Raw genomic sequence first — 26,914 nt, forward strand, 5'->3', positions numbered from 1 at the left:
AGAAAGTCAGAGTGAAGTCAGTGGTTTCTCAGACCTAGACCTACAGCCCACTAGAGTCCCCTGCTCTTCACCTCATCCTCTATCAGGTGTGAATTTTAGAGCCGACAGCACTGAAGGGTGAAAACTGCAAGCAGTTACCAACTTTCTGAATATCAAAAACAATAATAATAATAATAATAATAAGGAAGAAAAATGCCAAAAGGCTTCAAAATAGTTATCTACATCACAAACATATGTATGTATAAACAGAAAAGCTACCATGTATTTGTTAGTACAAAGCAATTATAACTAAATCTTGACTTAAATTTGAAATGAAAAAGTACATAATCCTCAGGCTTTAGAAAGTATTTAAAAAAATATCTTCTGCTTTATAAGTGGAAGTAGAAAAATGGAAATAGTAATTAGAAAAAGAAAACTTACCAAATATATTAGTGGAGTGTCCTTTCCTGGCAATAGGTCTGAGCTCATTATGGCCCCATCCGTATATCCTGTAATTATCCCACGCATGTTTCATCATCTGAGAAAAATGAAAATCCATCAACTTACATTACTAACATACCTGTATATCTGATGTAATTTAGGGATTCATTACTATGTCCTACCTGTATCTCTTACAATAGTCTATTTCTGTCGAACACTGTAAACAGTGTTGTTAACAAGTGTGACATACATGCCCAAGTTTAACCTTTGTGTACACAACAGAAAAAATTGTGTATGATTAACAAGTTCTTTTACTGGGGATAAAGGTGTCTGTTTGGTATCCCTTTATTTCAGAAACTGCCAGTCCCTTGGGAATAGTTCCCCTTCTCTCTCTGTGATTATGACAGAGCTGACATTCGGAGGGAATCTGATTCTGCAGCCAATTAACCCAAGCTCACAGAGAATCCCTTACCTTTAGACCAAAGATGAGTAAACTCTGTAGTTTAGACTTTGTAGTATATATGGCCTCTGTAGCAAATATATAACTGCTACTATAAACCAAAACAGCCTTAAAAAATATATATAAACAAATCAGTATGGCTCTGGTATAATTAAACTTGACTATTATTATTTTTTAACTAGCAACAGGCAAATTTGACTCTTAGATTGTATCTTGCCAACCACTGGCCTAGACAAAATGATGGGAACCGGTGAATTCAAGTAGCAATAATCAAGTCCATTTATGCAGACACTAGATTACAGAGAGGCTTTCACTTTACCATAATGAATCTTGAAAACAATAGTTACTAAAACCCCAACAGAGAAAAACCAGGTAACAAAAAGAAAGAAGATGCATGTTATTGACAGTATTTACAGAACATTTGAATTTAGTCAAACGTGAAGCCCTAGTTTAGAACCACTAATCTAACAAATATTTTTATATCCATTAGTTTGAAATCAGTTTCTTACAACTCAAGGAGTTTTTTCAATTACACAACAGCAGAGTATTACTTACATATCAGCTGAATTAGTTATTAGTATATTATAGCATATCAAAAAACTTTTCATTCAATAGTATACTATTCTTAAAACATTTCTCAATGTGTTTTTGTTTTACAACCAGCAATACTCAAGACACCAAAACCAGCGAAAGGTATTACAAGGAAATAAAAGAATACTAAATCTTAAAACCACGGATTTTTTGAGAGTAAAAGTACTTTTAAAAAATGAGTACTACGTGAAAAGGTCACTACACAATGACCAAGTACAGTTTAGCCCTGGAATATAAGGCTGACTTAATATTCAAAAGCCAATTAATATAATCTACCACATTAACACTGAGGTAAAGGAGGAGGGAGGGGATAACACAATCATTTTTATATGAATAGTTGCAGATAAAGCATTTGACAAAGTGAACCACCCAGTCATGATAAAAAATCAGGAGACTATAAGTACAAGGACACATCCTCAATCTTAAAAAAAGTAATCTTCAAAAACACAACTAACATTAGAATTAATAAAAGACTAGATGCTTAATCCCTAAAGTTGAAAGCAAATCAGGTATGTCCATTCTCATCATTTCACCTATGTTCTAGAAGTCCCGGCCAGTTCAATAAGACAAGAAAAATATAAGTCATAAAAATGAAAAAAGTAACTCTATTCACAGAAGACTTAATTATTTGTAAAAAGAAAATTCCATATAATCTGCAAAAGAAAAACTCCACTAGAAGTAATAAATGACTGTACCAAAGTAATGGAATACAAGTTCAGCAAACTAAACCAAACATTTCCATATGCTAGTAGTGAACAACAGCTAATTAAAAAACAATTTCATCCAGTTTTATCTTTCTTCTTCTTTAACATCTTTATTTAACATTATCCTTTCAAGCTCCAACCATGTTGCTGCATAAAGCATGAATTCATCTTTTTCTTTAATCACTGAGTAGAACTCTTTTGTGTACACACATCGCATCGCCATGATCCATTCATAATTCCAGATGGTGTCACTACCATGTAGAATATAAAGTAACTAAATTAATAGTTAGATAAAGACAAACTGAGTAACGAGCCCTTGATAGCTAACTACAGAACTAACACACCAAGAGGTAAAGGTTGGAGATTAAAAACAAGGAGGAAAGAAGGAAGGCACATGGTCTGAGCTAGTGGAGTATCGGCAGTTGGTGGTGAGTGCCCTAGGGTGGTAATACCTGATGGGGATACCCCAATGTTACCTCAATTAAAAATCAACAAATTAGGGCCCTCCCTGGTGGCACAGTTGGTTAAAGCACAGCATTAAGAAGCTAAAGCCACTTCAGCATGAGTTCGATCCCCACCCCAGAGGTGACCCACATGGTACGGCAGACCTCTCCCTGACCCACCCACTGCTCTCCTCAGCAGTGTACTACTGACCTGCCTATCCTGCTCCCCACTCTGTCTCACTGCGCCCACACCTCTGGCCTGTACCCCAGTTCTGTATGCATAAATAAATCAATCTTTTTTAAAAAACAACAAATTAATTTTTAAGAAAAATGTAAAATCATTTACATCAGCTTCAAAAACATAAAATACTTAAAAATAAGCATCATATAACTATGTAAAAGAACTAAATCCTATGACTTATAAATTAAAGGATACCTAAATAATTGGGAAGATGTAATGTGCATATTAGAATGGAAGGATGAATGTTATTAAGCTAACAATTCTTCCCAATCCATCTCTAAATTCAATGAGATCCCAAAGAAAATCCCATCAACCTTTTATGTTCTAGAAAAACTAATTCTAGAGTGGCAGAAGACATTAAAGTGGCAAAACTAGTTTTTAAAAAATTGAAGTTACCTGATTTCAAAACTTGAGTTTACAGTAATCAACATGTCATATTAGCAGTAAAGATAGGCAGATACAAAGAACAGGCATGAATCCAGAAAGAGACTCAGTATCTATTAATCATGTCAATTGATATGATCAAAAGTACCAAATTACTCATCAGGAAAAAGCCCTTTTCAACAAGACGCTGGATCAACTATAACATCCTACTGGTAAAAAAAAAGAAGCACAACTCTTATTTCACATAACAAAAAAAGTGAACTCACAACAGATCACAGACTGAGATGTCAAACTAAATCTAAAATGTGCACACACTAACACTTACACAAAAGTGATTCACGGCAACTCTATTCCTAAGAGTCCCAAACCAGAACAAATGTTGACAATATTTAATCAGCGAATGAATGAAATAAACCATGGTTTGTATTTACTTAATGGACTACCAAGAAAAGTCAGCTGTATGCAACAGTGTACATAAGTGAATCTCAAAAACCTGCTGAGCAAAGGTCCAGACACAAAATACCACATACCTAAAGGTTCCTCTTGACTGAAACCTGAGAAGAGACCCATCTAACCCAGAGTGACTAAACACAGAAGTCGTCTGGGAGCAAGGAGAGGGGTGGATTGAACGGAGAAGGGCACGAGAAAACCGTTGTGACACTATGGAATAGTCACATCTTAGTCACAGTTGCCGTGACACAGGTATGCACACCTGTCAAAACTTTAAGCTGTATTCTTAAAACAGGTACACTGTTTTATATATTAATAAGTGACACAATAAAGTTGAATTTTAAAACAGTCAAATAGGTTGCCATATCTCCCCCACTGGCAATTTCCACTCTCATGAGGGAATTACTTAAATTCTTTCAACTGTTTCATCTCTTTACTACTGTATTTCTAAATATATAGTACTGTCTCTTGATTTTTTTAAAAAAATATTTTTAAAATATGCACTACATTCTCCTGGGAGTTAAGATAATTTAACTCACACAGCCACTGTCGACTTACCTTCACTTTTACTTCCCTATACATATTCCTGGCTCACATCCTCCCAATATAATTAACAATATATTTTTCTTATAATTATTACAGTATTTGTTCAACTTTTGTTTTCTCTGCTATTAACTGCTGGTATAGGGTTTGAATTTGTTTGCTTAGTTTTTTTTGTTTTTTTTTTTAGATTTATTTATTTATTCATATAGAATTGGGGTACAGGCCACAGATGCGGAGGGTGAGAGGATTCACCAGAGACAGAGTGGGGAGCAGAACAGGCAGATAAACGCAGTACACTGCTGAGGGGAGCAGCGGGCAGGTCAGGAGAGGTCTGCCACGCCATGTGGATCTCCTCCGGGGCAGACGGGGATCGAACTCATGCGAAAGTGGCTTTAGCTTCTCAGTGCTGTGCTTTAACCCGCTGCGCCACCAGGGCTTATTTTTTAATTGTATGTTTTTTAAGATTTATTTATATTCATGTATGCATACAAGAACTGGGGTATAGAGGGGGTGGGAGATGAGAGGCCTAACCATAGACAGTGGGAGCAGAACAGGTGAGTCTACTGAAACACACTGCAGAGGGTACTGCAAGGAGACGAGAGAGGTCTGCTGTGCCCTGTGGGTCACTCCCTGGACTGAAGGAACTGTGCCACAGTTGCTGGCAGTAACTCGATAGCACTCAGACTTTAACCCCTGCGCCACCAGGGAGGTCCTGTTAGCATAATTTTTAATGTAAAAAATACTTGATTTTCAAAACTATCTTAAGATTGCCAACCACATCCAACAAACTGTCAGTCCATCCTATACACTGAGGTGGGCGTCCTAACGCCCTCCACCCTCCTGCTGTGCCTGGACCTCTCCATGGCCAGCCTGAAGCACAGCAAAATGCCGACTCCCATCACATTCCCGAAGATGCCTGTGGCTCTCTCTGTAACAGGTCCCATGTTTCCACAATTCTTTAGCAATTCTTACTATTTTGGTACTGAAATATGTTCTCCAGCAGAAAGCTGAGAAAGTGTCTAACAAGATCTTTGCCCTCAGATCTGACTGACAATACGATCTGAAATATTTCTAAGCCTCTGCTCCACACTTTCCTAGTTTCTAATATTGTTGTTGAAGAATCTGATATACTGATCCCATGAATACACTCCCAATCTTCCGCATGGAATCATTTTATTTTCTTATTTCTTAGGTATTTAGGATCTTTTCTTTAACCACTACTTTCCTCACATTTCAGTTGGGCCTTCTCTGTTTACTGTGCCTCGCAGGTCATTTCAATCTGGAATCTCCCATCTTTTAGTTTTAGCTGATTTTCCTTAATTTTTCTCTGACTTCTTCTCCTCTATTTTTCCTGTTGGACATCTAATCACTTGTTGGATATTCTGGATTGATCTTAGCGTTTTTCTCAATCTTTTTGTCCTCAGACTTCTATTCAATTTTACCTTTCAATTCTTCTATTCAATTTTTAACTTCTACCATATTAGTAATTTCTTTTTTTAAGATTTATTTATTTGTACACAACTGGGGTACAGGCCAGAGATGCGGAGGGTGAGAGGATTCACCAGAGACAGAACGGGGTGCAGAACAGGCAGACCGATGAAGTACACTGCTGAGGGGAGCAGCGGGCGGGTCAGGAGAGGTCTGCCTCGACAAGTGGACCTCCCCCGGGGCAGGCGGGGATTGAACTCATGCGGAAGTAGCTTAAGCCTCTCTGTGCTGTGCTCCAACCCGCTGCACCACCTGGGAGGGCCCTCATATTAGTAATTTCTAAGCGTTATTTCTCATACTGTAAATGTTCCCTTTTTGTAACTTACTATTCTCATTTCATGAATTGAATTTTTGTCACTGCAAAGATGTTAATTCTTTATATATTTTTCCTGTTCCCTGTGTTATTTCTATATCCTTTCTTCCCCGTTTTGTTCTATTATGTGAAAAATGTTCTCAAATGTTCTCTTTTCACTTAAGAATGAAGTACTTACCAGATAAAGACTGCCAGTGAATGACCAAGACTTACTAACTGAGCCTGCCTCCTTAACAGGAACTGCACAGGGGCTAACTCCAGGCCTGGGTTGTCCCAGCCCTCCACATCCCAAAGACAGGTCTCGCCAATGCCATGTTCCGGGAAATAACCTCTAAGCCTTCACCATTCCACCTGTTTAGATTATCTTTGTTTACCTAAAGTTTTAGACTACTTCCGACAGCTTTTGGTAACAATGATTTACCGGGGACAGTGGGGGATGCAGCAGGCGATGCCTTAGACCATGTCATACCAGTTTGCACTCTGGAGGAGTTGGAGAACATTAGCCAAGTCTATATACTGACTCCCAGTAAAAGCCTAGGATATCAAGCCTCAGGTAAACTTCCCGCATAGTAATAATTTCTACACATTTGCCAGGTACTGCTGATATGCAAAGCAACTACACTGTTCAGAGAACTTCACTGAAGAGAACCACCAGAAGCTTGTGCCTGGTCTCTCCTGGGTTCTGTCGTATGTGCCTTTCCTATTAGTGATTTTAATCTTATATTTTTGCTGTAATAAACCTCAACAGAAAACAATAGCTTCTCTGGGTTCTGTGAGTGTTTCTACCAGATATCTGAGCTGTGAGTAGTTCTGGGTCTTCTAAATGTTTACATAATGTTATCTTATACATTATATACATTTCAATAAATTCTAGTGCCATCTTACCAAAAAAGCGAGGAATCTTAAGAAAAATCTATTAATCCCGAACACTGTCCAAGTACAATGCCTTAAGCAGCCTGAACATAAAACAGACGCCAAAGATAAGGTGAAATAAGAATACATTTCTATTTTCATTTCATCAAGGTCAAGGCCTTGCAACGATTCATAAGAACAAGCTTAAAATATCTGCTAAGTTGTCCATATTCATAACTAGAAATATGTCCAAATAGATAGGATTATTTGAAGTAAGTTTACTATCTTTTTTCATGCTAGACATGCTCTCTGAAATACCGTTGATGCGATTACTGACAAAATCCTAACTTTCCCAGACAGTTGGAACTGCAGTCTCACCCAGAATGAGCAAGAGTACTAATTAACCAAGTTTAACTAAAATATTCACTAGATGTTTCTACCCTCTGGTTCGCCTTCTCTCCATGCGGTCCTAGAATAACAAACTGGAAGACTTCTGAAGCTCAACAAATTTAAAAAAAACTCTGACATCAGCCTTCCACTCTTGAATCCACTCACGCTCTCTGGAGGGAAGGTGTCCTCACCACACGAGGGCGTGACAGGGTCCTTCAGAGACGGCAGACACAAAGCGAACTGCTCAGAATCATGTTTATGAGATCGTGGAATGTCTCGCCAAGTCCCTTGTAACTAAGCACTGGAGAGATTTCTTATTCAAAGATAAATTATTTATGGCACTATTCTAAATTATTTATAAAACATCGAATATCAAAAGCTCTCTGGTCATATGGTGAGTAATGTGACCATCCAAACGCCACAGTAAATTTTAAGGGTCCAATAATTACACTATAATCCAAACTAAAAAAAAAAGAGTTCTAGCTCTTACTGCCAACTTAGAAAAAGAACTACAACTGTGACTCAGAGACAACACCTCTAGTGTATCTGCGTGTGTGACTAATGTACCCACACACCCCAGTACATGTCCGGACACAGTCTGCAGCGTGTCTATTACCTCTTTAATTTTTTCCCTTTTCTTTCTTATGTCATTATCTTCTGGGTCCCCACCATTTATTCCTATGAGGTTTGGTACAGGGACTGGAGGCAGTGGCTTTTTCTCTTTCGTCTTCATTTCCTGGAGTACCTTACTTTTCTCTGTTTGAATTTCTGCTCGGATTTCCTCTCTCGACTTTTTTAATTTTTCTTTTGCTTCTTCCAGAGCCTTCTCATGATCAGCTCGAATTTTATTTCTCAAACGCTCTTCTTCATCCCTGGAAGAGGAGGAAAAAAAAAAAAAACTAGTAAGAATGGTCCTCAAAAACTTAAATCTTCTAACCTAAAATTCAACTTTTCTACCAGAAACCCTGAGAGCAATTTGTATTCCTGCACTACAGGTGTGAACGCTCTATGAGTCTCGGCACCGTCTTCCGCAGGAACATGACCAGCGCGACTTGATGAGAGGACAGCAAGCCTGGGCGCTGAAGAACTGGCTGGCTCCTCACCGCAGAGAAGCAGGAGCCTGGGGAGGGAGTCGCACTTTCAGAGCCAGAGCAAACAGAGAAGGCAGTTGTCAGGAACATAGGGCTGAACAAGCTAATGAAAGAGAGGCCAGTAAGAAGCTAGTTCGGGGAGAAAAGTTAGAAGTAAAATTAAGTAGCTGAGAAGGGACAAGTACAGACACACTGGGTCAATGAGAAATAAGTGGAAAAGATGAGAGGATGGAAAACCTTTCATGTGTCACAATATTCTTCTGACCCTTAAGTTTTAGAAATGCCGCCGAGTTTACCATAGGTACAGTGGTTCTGTGCCCATGATTACCTGTAACTCTTCAGCTCTTGTAAAATATGTGAACTCCAATTCAGTAGGTCTGTATGCAACCCATGAACTTGCATTACTTCAAACTTCCCAGGTGACAGCTGTGCACACACCAGTTTAGAAACTGCTAATGCAGTCCACGCCTCCTTGGTTCTCGACTCAGCCCCACTTCTGAGAATCTAATGTTCTCTCTACTTCCACCCCACCTCACAAGGATGAATACAGAAGTGGTGATTTATTTTCCCCATCGGCCCACAATGACCACTCCAAGGGAGAACATCTAACCCAATAGTGACCAGAGTCATCTCTCCAGAGACTTAAATCAAACTGCACACAGCTGGACTTAGAACATGTTAGTGGGAATGCAAAATGGTACAATCATTCTGGAAGGTTAGTAGTTTCTTAAAAACCAAAACATGAAACCATAATAGAATCCAGCAGGTGCACTTACCCAACTTCATTTATCTCAAAGAAAATACTGCTTGTCTTCACACAAAAACTGTTACACCAGCCTATCACAAAGACGATGTGGTTGGTCCCACTTCTAGGATATATTTAGAGTAGTTAAAAATCATTGAAAGAGATGGCCCTCCCTGGTGGCGCAGCGGGTTAAAGCACAGCACTGAGAATCTAAAGCCACTTGCGCATGAGTTCGATTCCTGCCTGCCCCGGAGGTGACCACATGTCGTGGCAGACCTCTCCTGACCCGCCCGCGGCTCCCCTCAGCAGTGTACTTCGTCGATCTGTCTGTTCTGTTCTCCACTCTCTCTGGTGAAGCCTCTCACTGCCCCTGAGCCTCTGGCCTGTACCCCAGTTCTGTATGCACAAATAAATAAATCTTAAAAAAAAAAATCATAGAAAGAGAAATCAGAAATGTGTTTTCCAAAGCCTGAGGGAGGAGGAGGAGTCAGGAGTTCCTGTCTAATGGGTGCAGAGTTTTACAGAGCTCTAGAGAGGTGTATGGTGATGGTGCTGAGCACCCCCTGTGCTGGACACCCAAAGGGGGAATAATAAACCATCTTTTAGGAGCATCATGCTACAATAAAAAAAAAATTGGAAAATAAAACCCTATTCACAGATGTTTATAGCCAGCTTTTCTCATAATCAGAATAAAAACTGGAAACAATCTAGATGTCCTTCAACAAATATGGGCTTAAACCAGTCTTTATGCTGTGATATGAAACACATATGGAACATTATTCAGTAATAAAAAAATTAATAGACACAAGTTGAATGAATTGCAAAGTTATTATGTGAGTGAAAGAAGTCGGTCTCAAAAGGTTTTATTCTACATGATTCCTTTGACACGCTATTCTCAAAAAGACAAAATGACGGGTGATGAACAGATCGGCCAGCAGTGCTGTAGAGGAGAGGTTAAGGGAATGACAGGCGTTTTCGGAATAACAGCACTGCTACGTAACCTACTTTTAGTGATGGTTACACAAATGTGTGCATGTGTTAAAAATCATAGAAATGTAAGCCAAACAAGAAAAATATCAATGTAAAGTTTAATATCAAAAATAAAATGCCAAGTTTTAAAAAAAAATCACTGAGCTACAAGAAGGGGCTGATGAGAAACACAGGGGCGAGAAGAGTAGGGAGCAAAACCAGAGATGTGGGAACACCCAAGGCCTCTGGGGTGAGGAGACCTCACGGGGCCGCGAAGGCTGAGTGTGGGAGAAATAGGGCCAGGGAGGCCAGGGAGGCCTCTGAGTGCCTCTCAGAGAAACTGCAGGCGGGTCTGTCAGGGAGATCCCCGCTGGCCAGGGCCGCCTCTCCCCACCAGGCGCTGAATGAAGGCTTGGTGGGTAGGACCCGGCAGACAGAGTACTCAACAGCCCTCCAATGACACTTCACCTCCCAACCAAGGGAGCTGAAAGATACCACAGGCTGTGACAATCAAATCTTTCCAGATGCCTTTGAAGGGGACCCATAGCCCTAACTTCACACAGAGAGAACAGAGGACTACTGGATCATTTGCAAAAAGGCCCGTTTAGCTACGAAGACCAAACCTGGCCACCACCTACTCCTGTCTCCAAATGTTGGGGGCTTCCGCTGTTGGGGAGGACATGAAAGAAGCAAAACACCTGCAGGTCCTCAGCCGCCGCCAGCGCCGTCAACTGCCGGCTGCCAGGTCTCACTTCTGTCACTTCCTATCACTTCCAGCTGAGAATTTCCCCCGCTCACTCGCTGACCAAACAAGCTTGCAATCAGGACACAGGGCGGGGATCACCCCCAAAGAAGAGTCATGTCAGAGAGCATTGATCCTACAGAGGCAGTTTCTGTCCTGATAACCCTAGAAGGAGCCGCCACAGCTTCCGTTTCTAAGTCCAAGCAGTGAGCATCACGGATGGCACCAGCACTCGACGGGGCAGAGCAGCGCACAGCCATCGCCATGGAAAGCAGCTTCACGTGCCAATGAACCTCTAACCGGTAGTATGACAGGTCACATGCTAGAGCTCATGAGGTCTAAAAGGTCAGGCAAGGAACAAGGGTCACCACAAGTTCCACGTCTGCTTCTCTGGAACTTGACAATGCACACAGGTATTTTAAAGGCTCACGAAGCTCTGCAACAGAGATGTCCGACAACACTGCCCTAACTCGTCAGTGACAAGCCCCTTGGCATGTCCTCACCCAGAGGCATGTGCCTCCAACCGTGCGGCCAAGAGGCCCACGGAAGACCGCCACTGTCCTGCGCTGCATAACATGAGCCGAGTGTCTGCGCATACAGAGTCTCCGCCAGCCCACAAGACTGCTCTGAGTGAATCTGAGCGCAGACAAGTCCTTCAGTTTCCTTCCTCCCTACCCTCTTCACCCTCCTCCTCCATACTTGTGTCCTCAAGGACGAAGGCCACACCCAGTGACGTCTTGCAATCTATCTGCTTCCCTATACAGTGGAACAAGAGCAGCATCTGGGCAAGTAACTCATGTTGTTCCCTCAAGTTAACCTCCCCTCCTTTCCATCATTCCTGGCTAATCTAGTCATCATCCCTTTATTTCTATCTTTTTGAGAATATGTAAGTAAATGTTAAAAAATACACTGACATCTAGATTAGTAACGGTTTCGGTAGATTTCCAGAGAGCTGCCCTTTGTAGTTACTCTCTTCCTCTTTCCTAGACCTTTAGTCTTCACCAACAAAATAAAGGTCTTCAAAAACCCAAACTCCGCCCAGCGTCACCTTCACCCTTCACCGGCACCCTCTGCTCCCTCTTCCCAGCGTACCTGCTCAGACTACTGCTGCTGCCACCTGCCTTAACCTCGCTGCTCACCTCGCTCCACCACCCGCCACAATGAAAAGCGGCAACTACGCTGCTCTGAAATTCTCTTCTTCACACTTGCCTTTCCCACAAGCCTTGACTTGATCATCATCTCTGCATTCGAAAATGTATTTGTCCTTACTTCCATTCTTGTTTTATAATACTTTTCCTATTCAACATCACCCAACATGTTTTCTTAGCCATTATATCAAAATTCATATGGTCAGCCTTTACCAGGTTACTAAGTATTCAAGACCCAGTTTCTAACACCACATAAAATTTTTCATTGACTGCCAAATACTTCCAATTCAAAATGTCCAAAGCAGAATGAATGATTACTACAGAAAACAGTCATAGGCTAATAAGCACATTCATGAACAGACTCTTTTATTGAAGTATTAGCAAAGGTACTCACCAATATTTAAAAAATGGAAAGAATTCATCATAACTGTACTTATTCCAGAAATGAGAAGAGTTTAACATCTGAAAATCCTACCCACATAGTTTACCTATTACTAAAGAAAATTTGTATAAAGCATTCAATAGAAGCAGGTACAGAAGCATTCCCTTCAAAATGAAGGAAACATTCAAGGATGCTCACTACCCAAACTTTTATTTGATTGCACTGAATGTCCTAGCCAGCAAAGTAAAATAAGATAAAAATGAGATTAAAGTATAAGAAAAACAAAGTTAAAAAAATATTCTGTCACAGGTAATATTTCTGCACAGAAAACCCAAAGGACATACAGCAAAATATTTTAAATAGGAATACAACAAGGAATAGGAAAAAACACACAGCAGACACTCCTTAATTTCCTCCCCTTCCTGCTCACTGGGTCCCCTCTTTCTGTACTCCACACATCCAAATCTCTGTTGATGCATTTATTCCTTCAGATGGTAATACCATTGTTTACGATGCCTTACATTCACCTGTATTATTTTAATACTGAAATTGCTACGCCCTGTTTTTTTGACTTACATTTAAGACACATGAGACCTTGTAAGAAGACTCTGACATAAATATATTCTCAACGATTATAAGTGAGTTTTACTAAACTGATTCCTACTAATCTCCAAATTCTAAGACTAAATCACTAAGCCCCGGTGCAGACTAACACATTGTCTTTTAAAAGATAAATGACAAGGACCTATATACAATGGCTTTTAATGACAAAGTAAAACATTAAATAACCTCTTCAAACATCGTATATTTTAACAGCACTATAAGGAAATTCCAGAGGATCCAGGAAACCACAATGAAAACAGGTGAAGAAGCTATGTAAAGAGTTATTTATGCACAATTACAGGCCAAGGTTGGCTTGAAGAACACACCAGGGTAGTTACTAAGTGATAAATACTGAAATAACAGTATTCAACAAAATTGTGGCAACTGCCCAAAAGAAGTTAAGACCTTCCAAAAAGAAGTATCACTCCTTCACGGACATAAAGGAAGAACTCTTTAAACTCGGAGGTGACTAAGAGGTAAAACAAAGTCAACTATTACTATGGATTTTCTATTTTGTTTTTTCACAAATACTAAGATATTTCTCAATAGCAAATGAATATACTGTATAGAATAACACTCTCATGTAAAGTACAAAGAATGTTCTGAAAATTATCATTTCAAGTGACGAAAAAGGTAAGAGCCAAACTATATTTGAGTTCTCAATTTGGGCTTCATATTCCATAAGAGGGAAACCCATTTGCAACATTATTCGAAAAGCCCAATTATTTCTCATTACAAGAAAATAATGAGCAACCGGCAAGTGAAGCATGGAAAAACCCACTGACCCTCAAGCTGCTACACCAAATCCAATTTGGTCACTCTGCTCACACAAGACATCAAGTTCTGTAGGGCTCCCTTTTCAGTAATGCAGCTCATGGGCAATCAACACAAACTCACTAACTCTTAAGACTCACATAGAGGCCATCTATGTGGCTATTAATTTTCTGTTTACATATATAGCTGTGATAAGTCAACCTGATGTGTTTTGGAGGATGCCATTTGAATTGTAATTCCAGGTTAAATCAATAGTAATCAGTCACTGAATTAACTTCAGCTTACCTCAATGATAATTAATCAACTTTTACAAAATGTGAGGGACACTGAACTAGCTGCAGAGAAACAAAGAAAACTAAGACACTTCATTTGACCCAGATAAGTAAACAAAGTACAAATGGGAGAATCACAACAAAGTATATATAATACCATATTGTTAAGTAATTACCACCATGTTATGCATCAGATCCCCAGATCTTAATGATGCTCTATCTGAAAGTTGGTGCTTTTATCCAAAGTCTCATTTTCCTCGCCTCCCACCTCCTGGTAACTACCATTCTCACTCTATGAGTCCAGCTTTTGTAGGGTCCACATATAAAATCACATACTATCTGTCCTTCTCTAATTTATTTCACTAGCATAATGCCCTTGAAGTCAACTCATGTAGTGTCCATCCCTTTTACCGTTTTTAACTGGAAATCTATTTCTGATGATGTAAGTATGGCTGTCCCTGTCATCCTTTGGGTTCTATTGCTCGAAGGATTGTTTTCCACCCCTTTCCACCCCTTTATTTCGAGCCTATGTTTAGATGCATTTCCTGAAGACAGCAGGTTAGAATCTGTCTTCTAATCCAACCAGGCACTCTTGTCTTTTAACTGGTAGGTTCAGTTGATTTATATTTAGAGTAATTGTTGATTTAAAAACCTGTTGCTATCATTGTCATAGATTGTGTGGTTGTGTCTGTTTACTTGCTTAGTTCCTTATGTATATTCCACTCTTTGTTTTACATATGAGCTACTTTCAACATTTCTTAGAGAGGGGCTCTAGTGTTTGCAAGAAATTGCTCCTAGAAGACCTTAATTTCTCCCTCATATTAGAGCAAAAACCTTGTAGGCTAGAGGATTCTTACTGGCAATTTTTATCTTTAAGTATTTCGACCACATCATTTCCTCCTCACCTTTTGGTAGTGTTTCCTCTTATTAGTCTAATGTTAGCTTGATCAGGGTTTCCTAATAGTCATATGCTTCTTCCCCTAGCCAGCTTCGATATTCTTTTTTCATTGTAAACTCTCAGAAGTTTCACATTTATGTGCTTGCTATAGATCTCATTTTGTTTAGGTGCTCGGGAACCCAAGGCTGTCTACCTCCCTTCTGATGCAGGCACCCATACAGATGGGTGAGACTCTTCCTAGGTTCACTGGTATACAGTGCGGAATCTCAGAGCACTCGCAAAGACACTTTTGTTCATGATGGATGCCCATTTCCTTTGGCCATGAGGGGTATAAAAATGAGGGATGTTTTATGCAGCCACAATGCTTGATGCCATTCTTACCACAGCCCTTTATTTACAAACCTCATTTTCATATTTGACTTTCTTCCTATGAGTTTCTTACTCTCTTATATCCCTATTTGAAACAGGGCATTCAATATACGATGACTACATTAATGAATGAATAACCACAGACAGCCAATTTAATTCTCATCAGGTATCTCAGATCCTGTATTATTCCAAGTTGACTGTTTATGCTGATTATACTTTTCATTTCCCTACAAAATAGTGCTGTGTGCATTTCTATTTCACTTGTGTGATGGCTGTGGCTATATGTTTCTCAATGTCTTGTTTTTAAACATTTTTTACCATTTATTTTGAAGGTAAAAAAAAATACTCTGTCAATCTTATTCTTTTCCCTCAAGTTTCCCTATAGCCTGAGATGAAAATCTAAGTGCAGATAATGCTTACACAGATAATAAATCCTTATACATAAAATCCATCAAAAACAGTAAAATTACTAACCCAATATACAGTTTCTAAAGAAAATAAAGCATGGTCTTCTACAGTCAGACACTGAAATGGACTATAATTCAAAAGAAAAAGAAACTATCATGTCCACTAACCCTCTTTCACTCTTTCAACTTCTTTTTTTTTTTTTTTAAAGATTTATTTATTCATACAGAACTGGGTACAGGCCGGAGATGCAGAGGGTGAGAGGATTCACCAGGGACAGAGTGGGGAGCAGAACAGGCAGATCGACAAAGTACCCTGCTGAGGGGAGCAGCAGGCGGGTCAGGAGAGGTCTGCCGCGCCCTGTGGTCTCCTCCGGGGCAGGCGGGGATGGAACTCATGCGGAAGTGGCTTTAGCTTCTCAGTGCTGTGCTCCAACCCGCTGCGCAGCCAGGGAGGGCCTCAACTTCATATTTTATGAAACATTTTTTGTCTTAGTGACTGGCTTAAAAAGTATGAGATCAAAAGTTGAAGTATTCCTGACTATTGTAATGATCCTCTCTCAAAATATGATCTATAGCCATCAAAAAGTTACCATAAATGGAGGGAAGCAAGAGGCAACACTAAAAATACAGATGTTGATTATAAGAAATGAACACCAGTTCAAAACAAAAACTCATTATAAGTCATTTGTCAAGAACGAGATGAGTTTAAAATGTCCCTTTCAAAAATGTTTTAAGTTCTTCATTAATGTCCTGTGGAGTAAAACATTATTCATTCAGGCTTTACTGGAGCCCCTGGGCCAACGCTGCCATTGTCACTGTCAGCACCATACCCACATACCCACCTTTACCTACCCCTGAAACAGGAAGACCTGGTAACAAATGCTACAGCCACCTTGCCCTATTCCTGCTAACTTCTCTGAGCTGTTTTCCCATTTCTAGATTTGAAACGTCTCCCCCTGTTTCTCTAGTTTGTATTACTAGCTCACATGCTCCCTCCCTCTCTACTAGTCCCTTCAAACTGTCTTGTCTATGATCCTCTTATTATATTATTGTCTGCGATCATCTTATTATTATTTGTTTGTATGCTCACACAGACATTATCTCTTAAACTAATGTTTGTGTCCCTCACATGCATGTGTTGAATGTTATCGCCCTAAAAATTCCTATGTTGAAACTCTCACCCCCAACAAAATGCTATTTGGCTTTGGGGAAGAAATTGGGGTTGGATCAGGTCCTAAGGATGGGGCCTTCAGGATGGGATTAGTTTCTCGATAATAAGAGGAAGAAAGCAATCAATCGCTCTCTCCATCCTTCCCCCGGCACACCATCCTCCCCTGCCCCTGCCTCAAGCACAAAAAAATGTGTGAGGATGTAGCAAGAAGGCCATCTGCAAGCCAACATGAGTGCTTTCCCCAGAATCTGAATCCTGTGAGGCCCTAATCTTGGGCCTTCTAGACCCCAAAACTTTGAGAAATAAATTCATGGTGTTGAGTCCTCATCTATGGCATTTTGCTATGGCCGCCCCGTCAGAGTAAGAGAGCCCCTGCCCTCAGCCCCAAGCCCTGCAGTCCCGCAACCAATGGTGACTTTACAGATTTTAATTTTAATGGAACATAACTTATCTATTATTTCCTTTGTTGTCCTTTTAGTGTTAAATTCAAGAAGTCATCTGCTGAATCCACTGTCATTAAGTTTGTCTCCCATATTTCTTCAGTTTTTAGTTCTTATATTAGGCCTTTGACCCATTTTAACTAAGTTTGTACATGATGTTGGAGCTAGATTTGAAGCACCCAAGAAGTATAATGTATGTAGCTAACAAAGTATTCACCCAATATTTGTAAATAACTCCTTCAAATGATTACGATAAAGGAGTGCCACCCAAAGAAATCTGGCATTAAAAAAGTACTGTGAATGACTCAACACAAAAATCCAAAACCCAAATTAATAACAAAAAATGCAAAAAAAAAAATAAACATTTTGAAAACTCTTCTCACTAGTAAGTCAGAGCAATGAAAACTAAATCAGTCTGGAATCAGACTGGTAAAGATTTTTAAATTAACAATGCCATGATTTGCAAGATGCCAAGTAGGGATACAAATCGATACAACCACATCAGCAACTACTGGCAACAAAGCTCAGAGTTAAGGATACACATACCATACAATTCAATAATTCTACTACTTTTAAGCTTGCAGAAAAATACATGAGGCAACAGTACATGAGTAAGAATGTTTTCACAGCAAAACACAAAATTAACCTAAATGTATCAATTGGGGAATACTTAAATTGATATTTAATCATACAATGGAATACCTAAGTGGATAATACAACTGAACATATTGTTGAACAAAAAAATGAAACTTACAGAATGAGATGGATGTTTAGAATCATGCACAATAATATCTGATTATGTATTTATATAGATATAATTGATATGAACACTCATTGTTGCAGATGTATAAAACCATGTACTAAAAACAACAAATTCAAGTCAGGGTACAGCTTTACCTGGGTAACCTTCAACAAAATTGAGAAAATGCTAGGTTTTGAAATCAGGGCTTTGATTTAAAATGCTTACACTCTTTCAAAGCACATGATACAAAGTACTCACACCATCTATCAAAACATACTTTTATCAAAAGATGAAACCAAATAGTGTGGCACTTTTGGAAAAACCATAGGGAATTAAAAGGAAAAAAGGAGTGAGAACTCTGTATATAGTGGGATGTATTATTTATTTAACTAGTCCCCGATTGATAAGCATTTGGGTCACTTATGAGATGTCAAGGTGCAACTTTAGGGCATAAGGTGAACATTATCTTTGTGTGCTGATGCGAGGATTTCTCAAGGATAAGACCTAGAATAGCTGTTCAAAGAATATGCACTTTTAAAGTTGAAACAATAATTTGTTTCTCACAAAGTTCTATTAGTTCACACTCGCACCAACAGTATAAACACAAAAAGAGTAAACTGCTCAATGTTCACCACATTCTAAGTATTGCTATTACCAGTATTTTTAAGAAGAGAGGGGAAAAACCTAGGTGAACAAGGAGAAAGTTCGTTAAAGGCATCACAAGTAATAGGAAAATCGTCTCTACTTATTATTCTGTTCATAACATATATACACTTTACCCTACTTGCCACCTTACACCAGGTTACTGAAGAAGTCATGTAAACACATAAACATTATAAACTTACAAATATGATATATGATATCTAGCTACACATGAATGATTTTAGATATATAAATATGTACAATTGTGCCAGATTTCAATTTAGTACAAGGCTAGGCATACTTTTTTCAGATGCCAGTTTCTAGCTCCTGTCTGAAAAAAGCTTCAGAACATTACACCTTATTTCCAGATAACCCAATCCATATGCCCATAGTGCATACGTATATAATATAAATGCATGTTAGAAAAGAACAAAAAGGAGGAAAGATAAAGCAATAACTTATCCAAACTCCTAAAAATACCGACGACCTCAATGCATCCATTAGAGACTCACCAAGGTGAAAGTTAAGGGGTCTCTCTCTCTCTAACACCCTATAATGTGACTCCAAAGATGATTAATATGCTTTAAGAATGCTACTAATATTTCAATTGACATTTTTCAGCAATGTCCAAAGTCAAAATAAAACTTTTATAATAGTTTCCAATAACCTCCAATACTTAGCATATTGCTTGGCACATAACTATTCAAAAGCACTTGCTGAAAAAATTAATGTGACCAATGTTTTTAAATGGTGACATCAGTGTCACTAAGGCGAGGCCAGGAAATATGCATAAGTAGTACAGATTGATTTTGCAATATGTAAATTTCAAAGATGTCAAAGGAAAAACAACACACACATTATTCTCTGTAATCGCCAATTTATTTCTTTTTTTCTTTGTTCTATTTATAGTACTTGACCTAAAAGTCCTTTTGAAGATATGGAGATACTTAGAATGATATTTCTCAATATTATTGTTAGGAAATTATAGCCTTTAAGAAAATTTTACATCATGAATAATAAGAACCTTCCCAGGGTCTGATGTCTGAAGCACTCTACAGAATCTATCCTGCAGTCGTAGATAACAAATTAACAAATGTAATGGTGAAGTGGGCTCAAAAAAATCACCTGGAAACACTTCTATAAACAGACTTAATACTTTCAGACTGGAACATAAAATACTCAATAAATTACACTTTGAAATTTATGACAAATAAGAAAATATAAGACAGCATTTGATTTCTTATCACTACTTAAATTGGTCAAAATTTCACTATGTAAAGAATCAATAATATATAAATGAATTATAGTAATTTATAAAATGACTTGTTAAATCTTAATTTTTACATATGAAAATGGCATTGCTAATTCCTATTTAGTAGAATACATTTTATTTTCAAAGTATTTACGATGACTTGAACTAAATTACTGTACATTCTTCAGTTCCCTACTCCATAAAATTACTTGTTTTTCATATGCATGATGAAGGAATCTTTAAAGATTCAATCAATTCCCTCATTTCATAAGTAAAGCATAAATTAAACAGCTTATCTAAATACACTCTAACAAGAACAATGCTGAAACTAAGCCACTATCTTTTAATACTGAGCCCTATGTACTTTAAAATATACAATGATGCCATCCCTTGAACCAAATAAAATTCCAACATAAAACTTCAAAAGGAATGCTCTTTGAAGGAGCTTTTTCTTCATGATAAATCCCAACACCCAACTGGTAAATATACCTCCAGTGCAGACGTCATTATTACCATATTCTAACTAGGAAAAACTTTCCAGCAAAAACTCAACTGCTGTCAAAATAGCTTTTCTAATTGAATTTGCGCAATTACAGAAAATGACAGGGGCAAAATAATTGTTCTAACTCCTGCATAATAGTCAGTACAAAACATAAGTTAAACATTCCTATAAAGTAAGTAATAGTACAAATGATAGTTGATAAGCATAATACTTGCCCAGTTAATCAATTCATATTTACCACATACTACTTATTTATTTCATCTACAGAATGTTTAGCTTCCGTGGTGCCAACTTTCAAATTTAATGTGATTAAATTTTGTAGTATCCATAGTTTTAAAAATGAGTTGGTAATACCTGACTTAACAGAGCTGATGTGAAGATTAATAAAGGCTTAAATATGTGAAAACATTCATCACTCACTACTGTTCCCTTCCTGTCCTCCTAAAGGAGAAATTCAACATGAGGGCATACAAAATACCACAGAAACCTTTACAGAACTAAGTATGTTCCAGAGGGCCACTATGTATTATTTCTTAATTTTTATTTGTTTTTTATAATGCTTTTATTAAAAAAACTGTTTCCTTCCTTCTCACGGTACCACTCCTATTTGGTATCTTATCTCTCAATACTTCCGTGAGTTTTGTTTATTATACCTCCTCTGGTGCTATTTTTCACTTTGCCCTGGACAACACATATCCAACAGGTGTTCACATTTATTAATGACCAGATATACTACAAGCGACGGAGGAATAAAGTCAAATAAATGAGCTCAACAATCCCATGCTCTACTGGAAAGGAGGGGTACATAAGCAAATGACTATAATGCTGAATGAATAAAAGCACTCTCACTTTGTTTAGAATAAGGTATCTAGATTTTAAATAAAAACATGCAAAATGTTATCTGGACCCTCCCTGGTGGTCCAACAGGTTCAAGTGCAGCACTGCAAGCGAGCTGCAGCCGCCTCTGCAGCCGCCTCAGTGCAAGTGTGATCCCAGGCCTCGCAGATGATCCACATGGCGCAGCAGTGGCTCAAGATGTTACTATTAGAGGAAAGCAGACCTATACTAAAGGGCTGAAAAGATATTCACTCTATACATATATACACACACATATACATTATACATACACATATATACAGATATATATACACATATATACACAACTAGTCCCCCCCCCAATGTAAAAATGTTGCTGACATCACAGACTATTCACAAACATCAAGAGTAGACAGACCTTACTCAAGCTGAGTTTAAGGAAGGAAAATAACCATGACCCCGGAGAGTAAAGTAAGTTACAAAGGGAGAAATTCAACAGACTTAGAAGACAAAATGGTCTGCTCCCCCCCACCCCCAAAACAGGAACTCCAGGTAAGGACTGGGGGTAGGGCAGGAGTCTGACAGGGTTGACAGAGGCATGCATAGAAGAGGAATGAGATGAGAGTGTTAGGAAAATTAAAGTCACAACGGTGAGGTTTAAAGAATCTCCTCCTTTAAGAAAAAAATGGAAATGAAACAAGCAAAAAATGAAAATCATGAAACAAAAAACGTGAGAAATGTTCGCTAAGTCATGCTGAAATCCAGACAAGCCACATTTCAAGTTCAATGCCCACGTGTCACTCGTGACCGCCATACTGGCCTGCACAGGCTTAGAGTGATGGCTAGTAGTGTCTTCACCAGACCCAAAATGCAATTTTAGGTCATTCTAACTCCAAAATCTATGTTCTTTCTGTTTGCGTAAACTATCATTAGTTTGTATACACGTGACCCTCAAGTATTCAATTCATACTAACCAAATCCTTGGAAGATTGGAAGATGAAATGTTAACAGTTCAAATATTTAAAATTAAAACAAAATCACAAAAACTATATGTGTGTTTAAAAGTTATACATAAAACATTAATTTCAAAAGTTAAATAATAAAGTTTAATAAGGTCTGTATGTACACAAATTATGAACATAATACTTTAATATTTACAAGAGTGTTCGTGTCTGTTATAATCAATACCTGTTTGGGTTACTTTAAAAGCTAAAAATAATTAGCATCGTCACACAACACACGTTACTATCATCTGGAAGGTAGATACTGTTTGGAAACCCTGGATTATTTATGAATAGAAGGCTTCTATCAGTGTACCAGAAGGGAACACACTGGTTTTCTCATGAAAATACCTTTTCTTCAACTCAGGTAACACCAATTACATAAATTACATAGTTACATATATTAGACATAGTGTGTATTTCTTGGTAACCCACAGCCTTGCCACCTAGAAACTGGTAGCTTACCCTGGAGACCTCCCTCCTCCTCTCTTAATTCTCACAGACTATCAACCTACCATTTCTATGAAACCCACCACTTTTCTTCACTCATTTCTCTCCTCCATTATCACCACTGCAGTGCAAGCCTATTACTATCTTCTGTGACAAAGACCCTCTAGATGATTTCACTAAATCTACTCCTTCCCTCCTAATCACTCTACAATGCAATCAAAGTGATTAAGTTCTTAAACTTAAAAGGATTATGTCACTCCCTACCTTTAAGAAAACCATCAATAACGTCCCATAATACCTAGGCTAAAGACCAGAACACTGAACTACAAATGCTCCAGGATCCTGCCTAGGGATTCCAAACTGAACAACAACCAGGTTTACATCTTGATTCATTACATTTACCAAGCTGGAAACTTAACTGAATGGAGAGCGCGTGGCCCCTAGCAGACGCTGTATGAACTAGATGAATGTTGGGTGCAGCCATATCCTCTAATTTTTCAAAAGAAAACAGATTTAGACTTTTAACTGAAATCTTCTCATAGGCGAATGCTGGCAACTACATCAAACTTATGAACAAATATGCTGGGCCTATCTGATTACTCATCTTGTCTTTTCACCTAACCCCCTACCACTAATCTCTACACCAGCCATACTGAACAGTTCTCAGGTCCTCATTGAGACCACGCTTTCATTACCCAAGGACACATGTTATGTCCTCAGTTTTGACCACTTCCCCCCTCGCCCCCTCATCTCTAATTCTCAGCAATCTCCAACTGGCTCTGAACTTCTAAGCCACGGCTTCTTTCAGAACTCTTCTATTCCCTCTGCCCTTAGCCCCTCTATAGGATAAATCATACCAGTGCATGCTCTAAAAGCACGACATACAACTTCATAACACACCTCAAGAATTATTTACTTAAAGCCCATCATGCCGCCCGAACGGTAAGCTCCATGAAAAGGTCTGGCACGCAGAAGATGAGCAAACATGGCTGCAAATACACAGTTGCTAACTAGTTCCTTATAAAACATTCCTTTTCAGAAAACAAGGCTCTGCTGTACTTTTAAAATATTAATCTACTCCCAATCTTTCAGAATATGTAAAGTGTTAATAGGTAAGTAGACGCAAAATTAAAATACTCAATTAAAACTATACTGTCAACAACTATAACAGCTAGTCTTTATTATTCATTAAACAGGAAAAACTATACTGAGCACTTTGCACGTCTATCTCATTCAATGTAAAGTACATGTCACTGTCATGCAGAGAAAGCAATTTAGTTTAAAATTGTGCGCAAGATTACATATCTAATCCACAACAAAATTAAGGTATAAATCCATGTAGTCTGACTACAGAACTTAAGCACCTAACTACTACATTAATTCATAAATTAATAAAGAAAAGCCAATTCAGCAAGCATCTCTAAAACACTGAAATAAGAAATGGCTATTTCCCATTACACGTTAGCTACAGGTTCCTCATCCCTCCATCTCGAACCTTTTTTCACAGATCCCAAATTATGGTAAATTATCAACTGCATTTTTCAAATTTAAGAAATCTTCTTGACCCACACCCCAACTATAATGATCTTAGTATCAACTTTAATTCAATTTTAAAAAGCTATTGTTTCTGAATTATTATTAAACAAGTTTACAGTTGATGGTCTGCATTTCATAGTTTCAACTCACTGAGAGATCTCTATTTTGAAATGTATGTCACTACTCAAATTAGAGTCCTTATCACTAACAATTAAAATTTTTATCACAAAATCACTTTCAGGTCTGGTAAACAACAGATAATATACTAATATAAAAATATACTGAAATAACCACAGGAAATGGGCACAGAGATAATAGAGAGATCCCTCAGTTCCTAGAGGCTGAATTCTTGCTTCTAAAACTCAGGACCAAGGAGATTTGAATAAATTCTCACACATTATCACTTACTATCTGACAGCTCACGTATTAACACTTACTATTCAGAACTCAGACTTTAGCTAACCAGTCTCTCACACTAACTCTAGGAACCCAATCCTTTGGATAACAATATGCAAGCAAATGTAGTCATGGCTACAAAAATTTAAGAGTTCTTGTTCAGCAATTTGACATTTTTAAAAATGTGAATTAAAATGCACACACCTACACTTTCAAATTTTATATTTTAACTACTCAAGAGAATTTTTCTACGTAAATGTCTTTGAAATACTACCATAAATACATATATATGTCAAGTGTGTGCAAATCTATATGCCCACACCGTAAAACTGTAAGGCCACTGCTTAGTAAATGACAGATTACTACGATAGAGCTAAATAATGGCATGTGGCTACCAAGAACTCTGAAGGCAGTGTCAGTACCTTCTGTCCCCAAACATGACCATTTATTAAAAAAAAAAAAAAAAAAAAACAGGAGAAATGTCAATTTTTAGCAACACATTTCATAGGTCACAACAGATTTTTCTCAAAGTCACAGAGGGGAGAACATAAGAAACAAATCAAATGGTACAGAAGTTGAAGATGATGGGGAAAAAATTAACTTACAGAAGAACAGTATGTAAGGATTTGAGAATCCCCCCACAGGCTTCAGCCGAAGCCAGGGAGCCAGTACGCAAATAATGGATTACAAACTTTCCCCTCCAACACAGGGCACCCTGACTTTGCTGGATTAGTAGGCTATTTTTGGATTTTGGAACACCACTGCCACTAAAGTATATGGAAAAGTTTTTTATTCTTCCTAAAAAATAACCTACCAATTTATAAGATACAGGAATGTTCCACTGTCAAATAGTGGGGGGAACCTGTAGCAGACTGAGAGCAGCGTTAAAACAGCTCTCATGGCAACAGTGTATTTTCCCAAATATTTAACACATTTGAATCTAACTCTTCAAAACCTGTGCTTGCTGGAAAGTTAAAACTAACTCGGGTAAAAACAAAATCAAATCCTATTTTCTTCACATACTCAAAAATTATTTCAAGAGCGAGTAGAGGGAAAAAGACTTACCAGACTGAAAAACTAGGTTGGCGAGAATGCACCGAACCTCCCCAAACCTGTCTGCCCGCATGAACTGCTGGAGGGCCTCGGCGGCGCCCACCTCACCCTACTCAGGCTGTACTTTCCGAGCGCTGCCCTGAGATGCCCTGAGATCGCGACATCTGACAGTCAAATTCAAACAGTGACCTGACAGTCGGCCTCTCACATGAACAAAGGAAAAAAGTCGGAGCCAAGTGAAATTTCTAAAGCAACAAAACCGCGTCCACAAGACGCCCAAGGCGGAATGCCCGAGGGATGCCACAGCGCACACCGCCCCACAGCCTGCGACTCAGGGAGTGGCCGGTGAGCGCTGCCCCGTGCCTCCCTGGCCAGCCAGGCCCACTGCCCGCCTCAGTACCCGCCCTCAGGAGCACAAGCCCAGGGCGGGCAGGGGCCAGGCAACCTGTCCATCCTCATGCGGGGTGCCTGTCCACACGCGCACCGCCGCTGTCCACATCACAGCAGAAATGTTTCTCCGCTGGAATGTTCCCTCGACCACCACCACAGAGCAGCCAGGGGGGTTCAGATGGGGCCCCCGGAGCGCTCCCGTTAAGGGCTCCGCTCTGCTAGGGGTGAAATGGCAGTTACCAGGGACTGGCATTCGCGGGGAAACTGACAGACGGCTTAGCGCGCGCACGCACACGCACACACACACACACACACACAGACACACACACACACACACAAGCGGGTGCCACGCACGAGCCCTGGCCCGGCCACACGTCCACGCCGCACGTGCTGCCACACACAAACCTGTGTCTCTGCTCGTCGGGCCCGTGGATCCAGAAGACTCCGGGGTGTTTCGCCCCTTTGCTGGCACCCACGTGAGGAATTAACACGTCCTCCAAACCCAGGTCAAAGCGTTTGTGTTTGGAGGAGTCTGGAAGGAAGAAGAATGCCCCAAAACACAGGGTGATGAAGGCACTTAGAATGAGGAGCAGGATAAACTTCTCGGAGAGTCGCAGGGTGGCCCGGTGGTGCGGGAAGGAGGGCGGCCCCAGGGTCAGAGGCGGGATCCTCCGTCCAGACAGGGGCAGCAGGGCCGGGGTGGTCATCGTCTCGCTCGCGGGCCCGGCGCCTCACAAAGTTCTCATCTTCGGCCAAACGCGCAGCGCCCGCAACAGTCTCCAAAGTCTCGGCCGGCGCGGACACGCAGCCTCCGCCTCGGCGGGCCCCGCTCGCGCTCGCGCAG

General features: G+C 39.4%; 1 protein-coding gene across 1 annotated transcript in view; it reads right to left on the bottom strand.

Annotated features, from left to right (window-relative positions):
- The window catches only part of MAN1A2 (mannosidase, alpha, class 1A, member 2), a 76,200-nt gene extending 49,292 nt beyond the window's left edge, over positions 1-26,908 (bottom strand). The window contains exons 1-3 of the mRNA XM_004689599.2: positions 26,476-26,908; positions 7,896-8,151; positions 421-517 (exon numbers count right to left, since the gene is read on the bottom strand). Of these exons, the coding sequence (XP_004689656.1) occupies positions 421-517; positions 7,896-8,151; positions 26,476-26,777 (655 nt within the window). The 5' untranslated portion in view covers positions 26,778-26,908. The remainder of the gene's footprint in view (positions 1-420; positions 518-7,895; positions 8,152-26,475) is intronic.
- Positions 26,909-26,914: the final 6 nt, after the last annotated feature.

The sequence above is a fragment of the Condylura cristata genome, unplaced genomic scaffold, assembly GCF_000260355.1.
Source record: "Condylura cristata isolate star-nosed mole 26May11 unplaced genomic scaffold, ConCri1.0 scaffold00026, whole genome shotgun sequence".
NCBI classification, from domain to species: domain Eukaryota; kingdom Metazoa; phylum Chordata; class Mammalia; order Eulipotyphla; family Talpidae; genus Condylura; species Condylura cristata.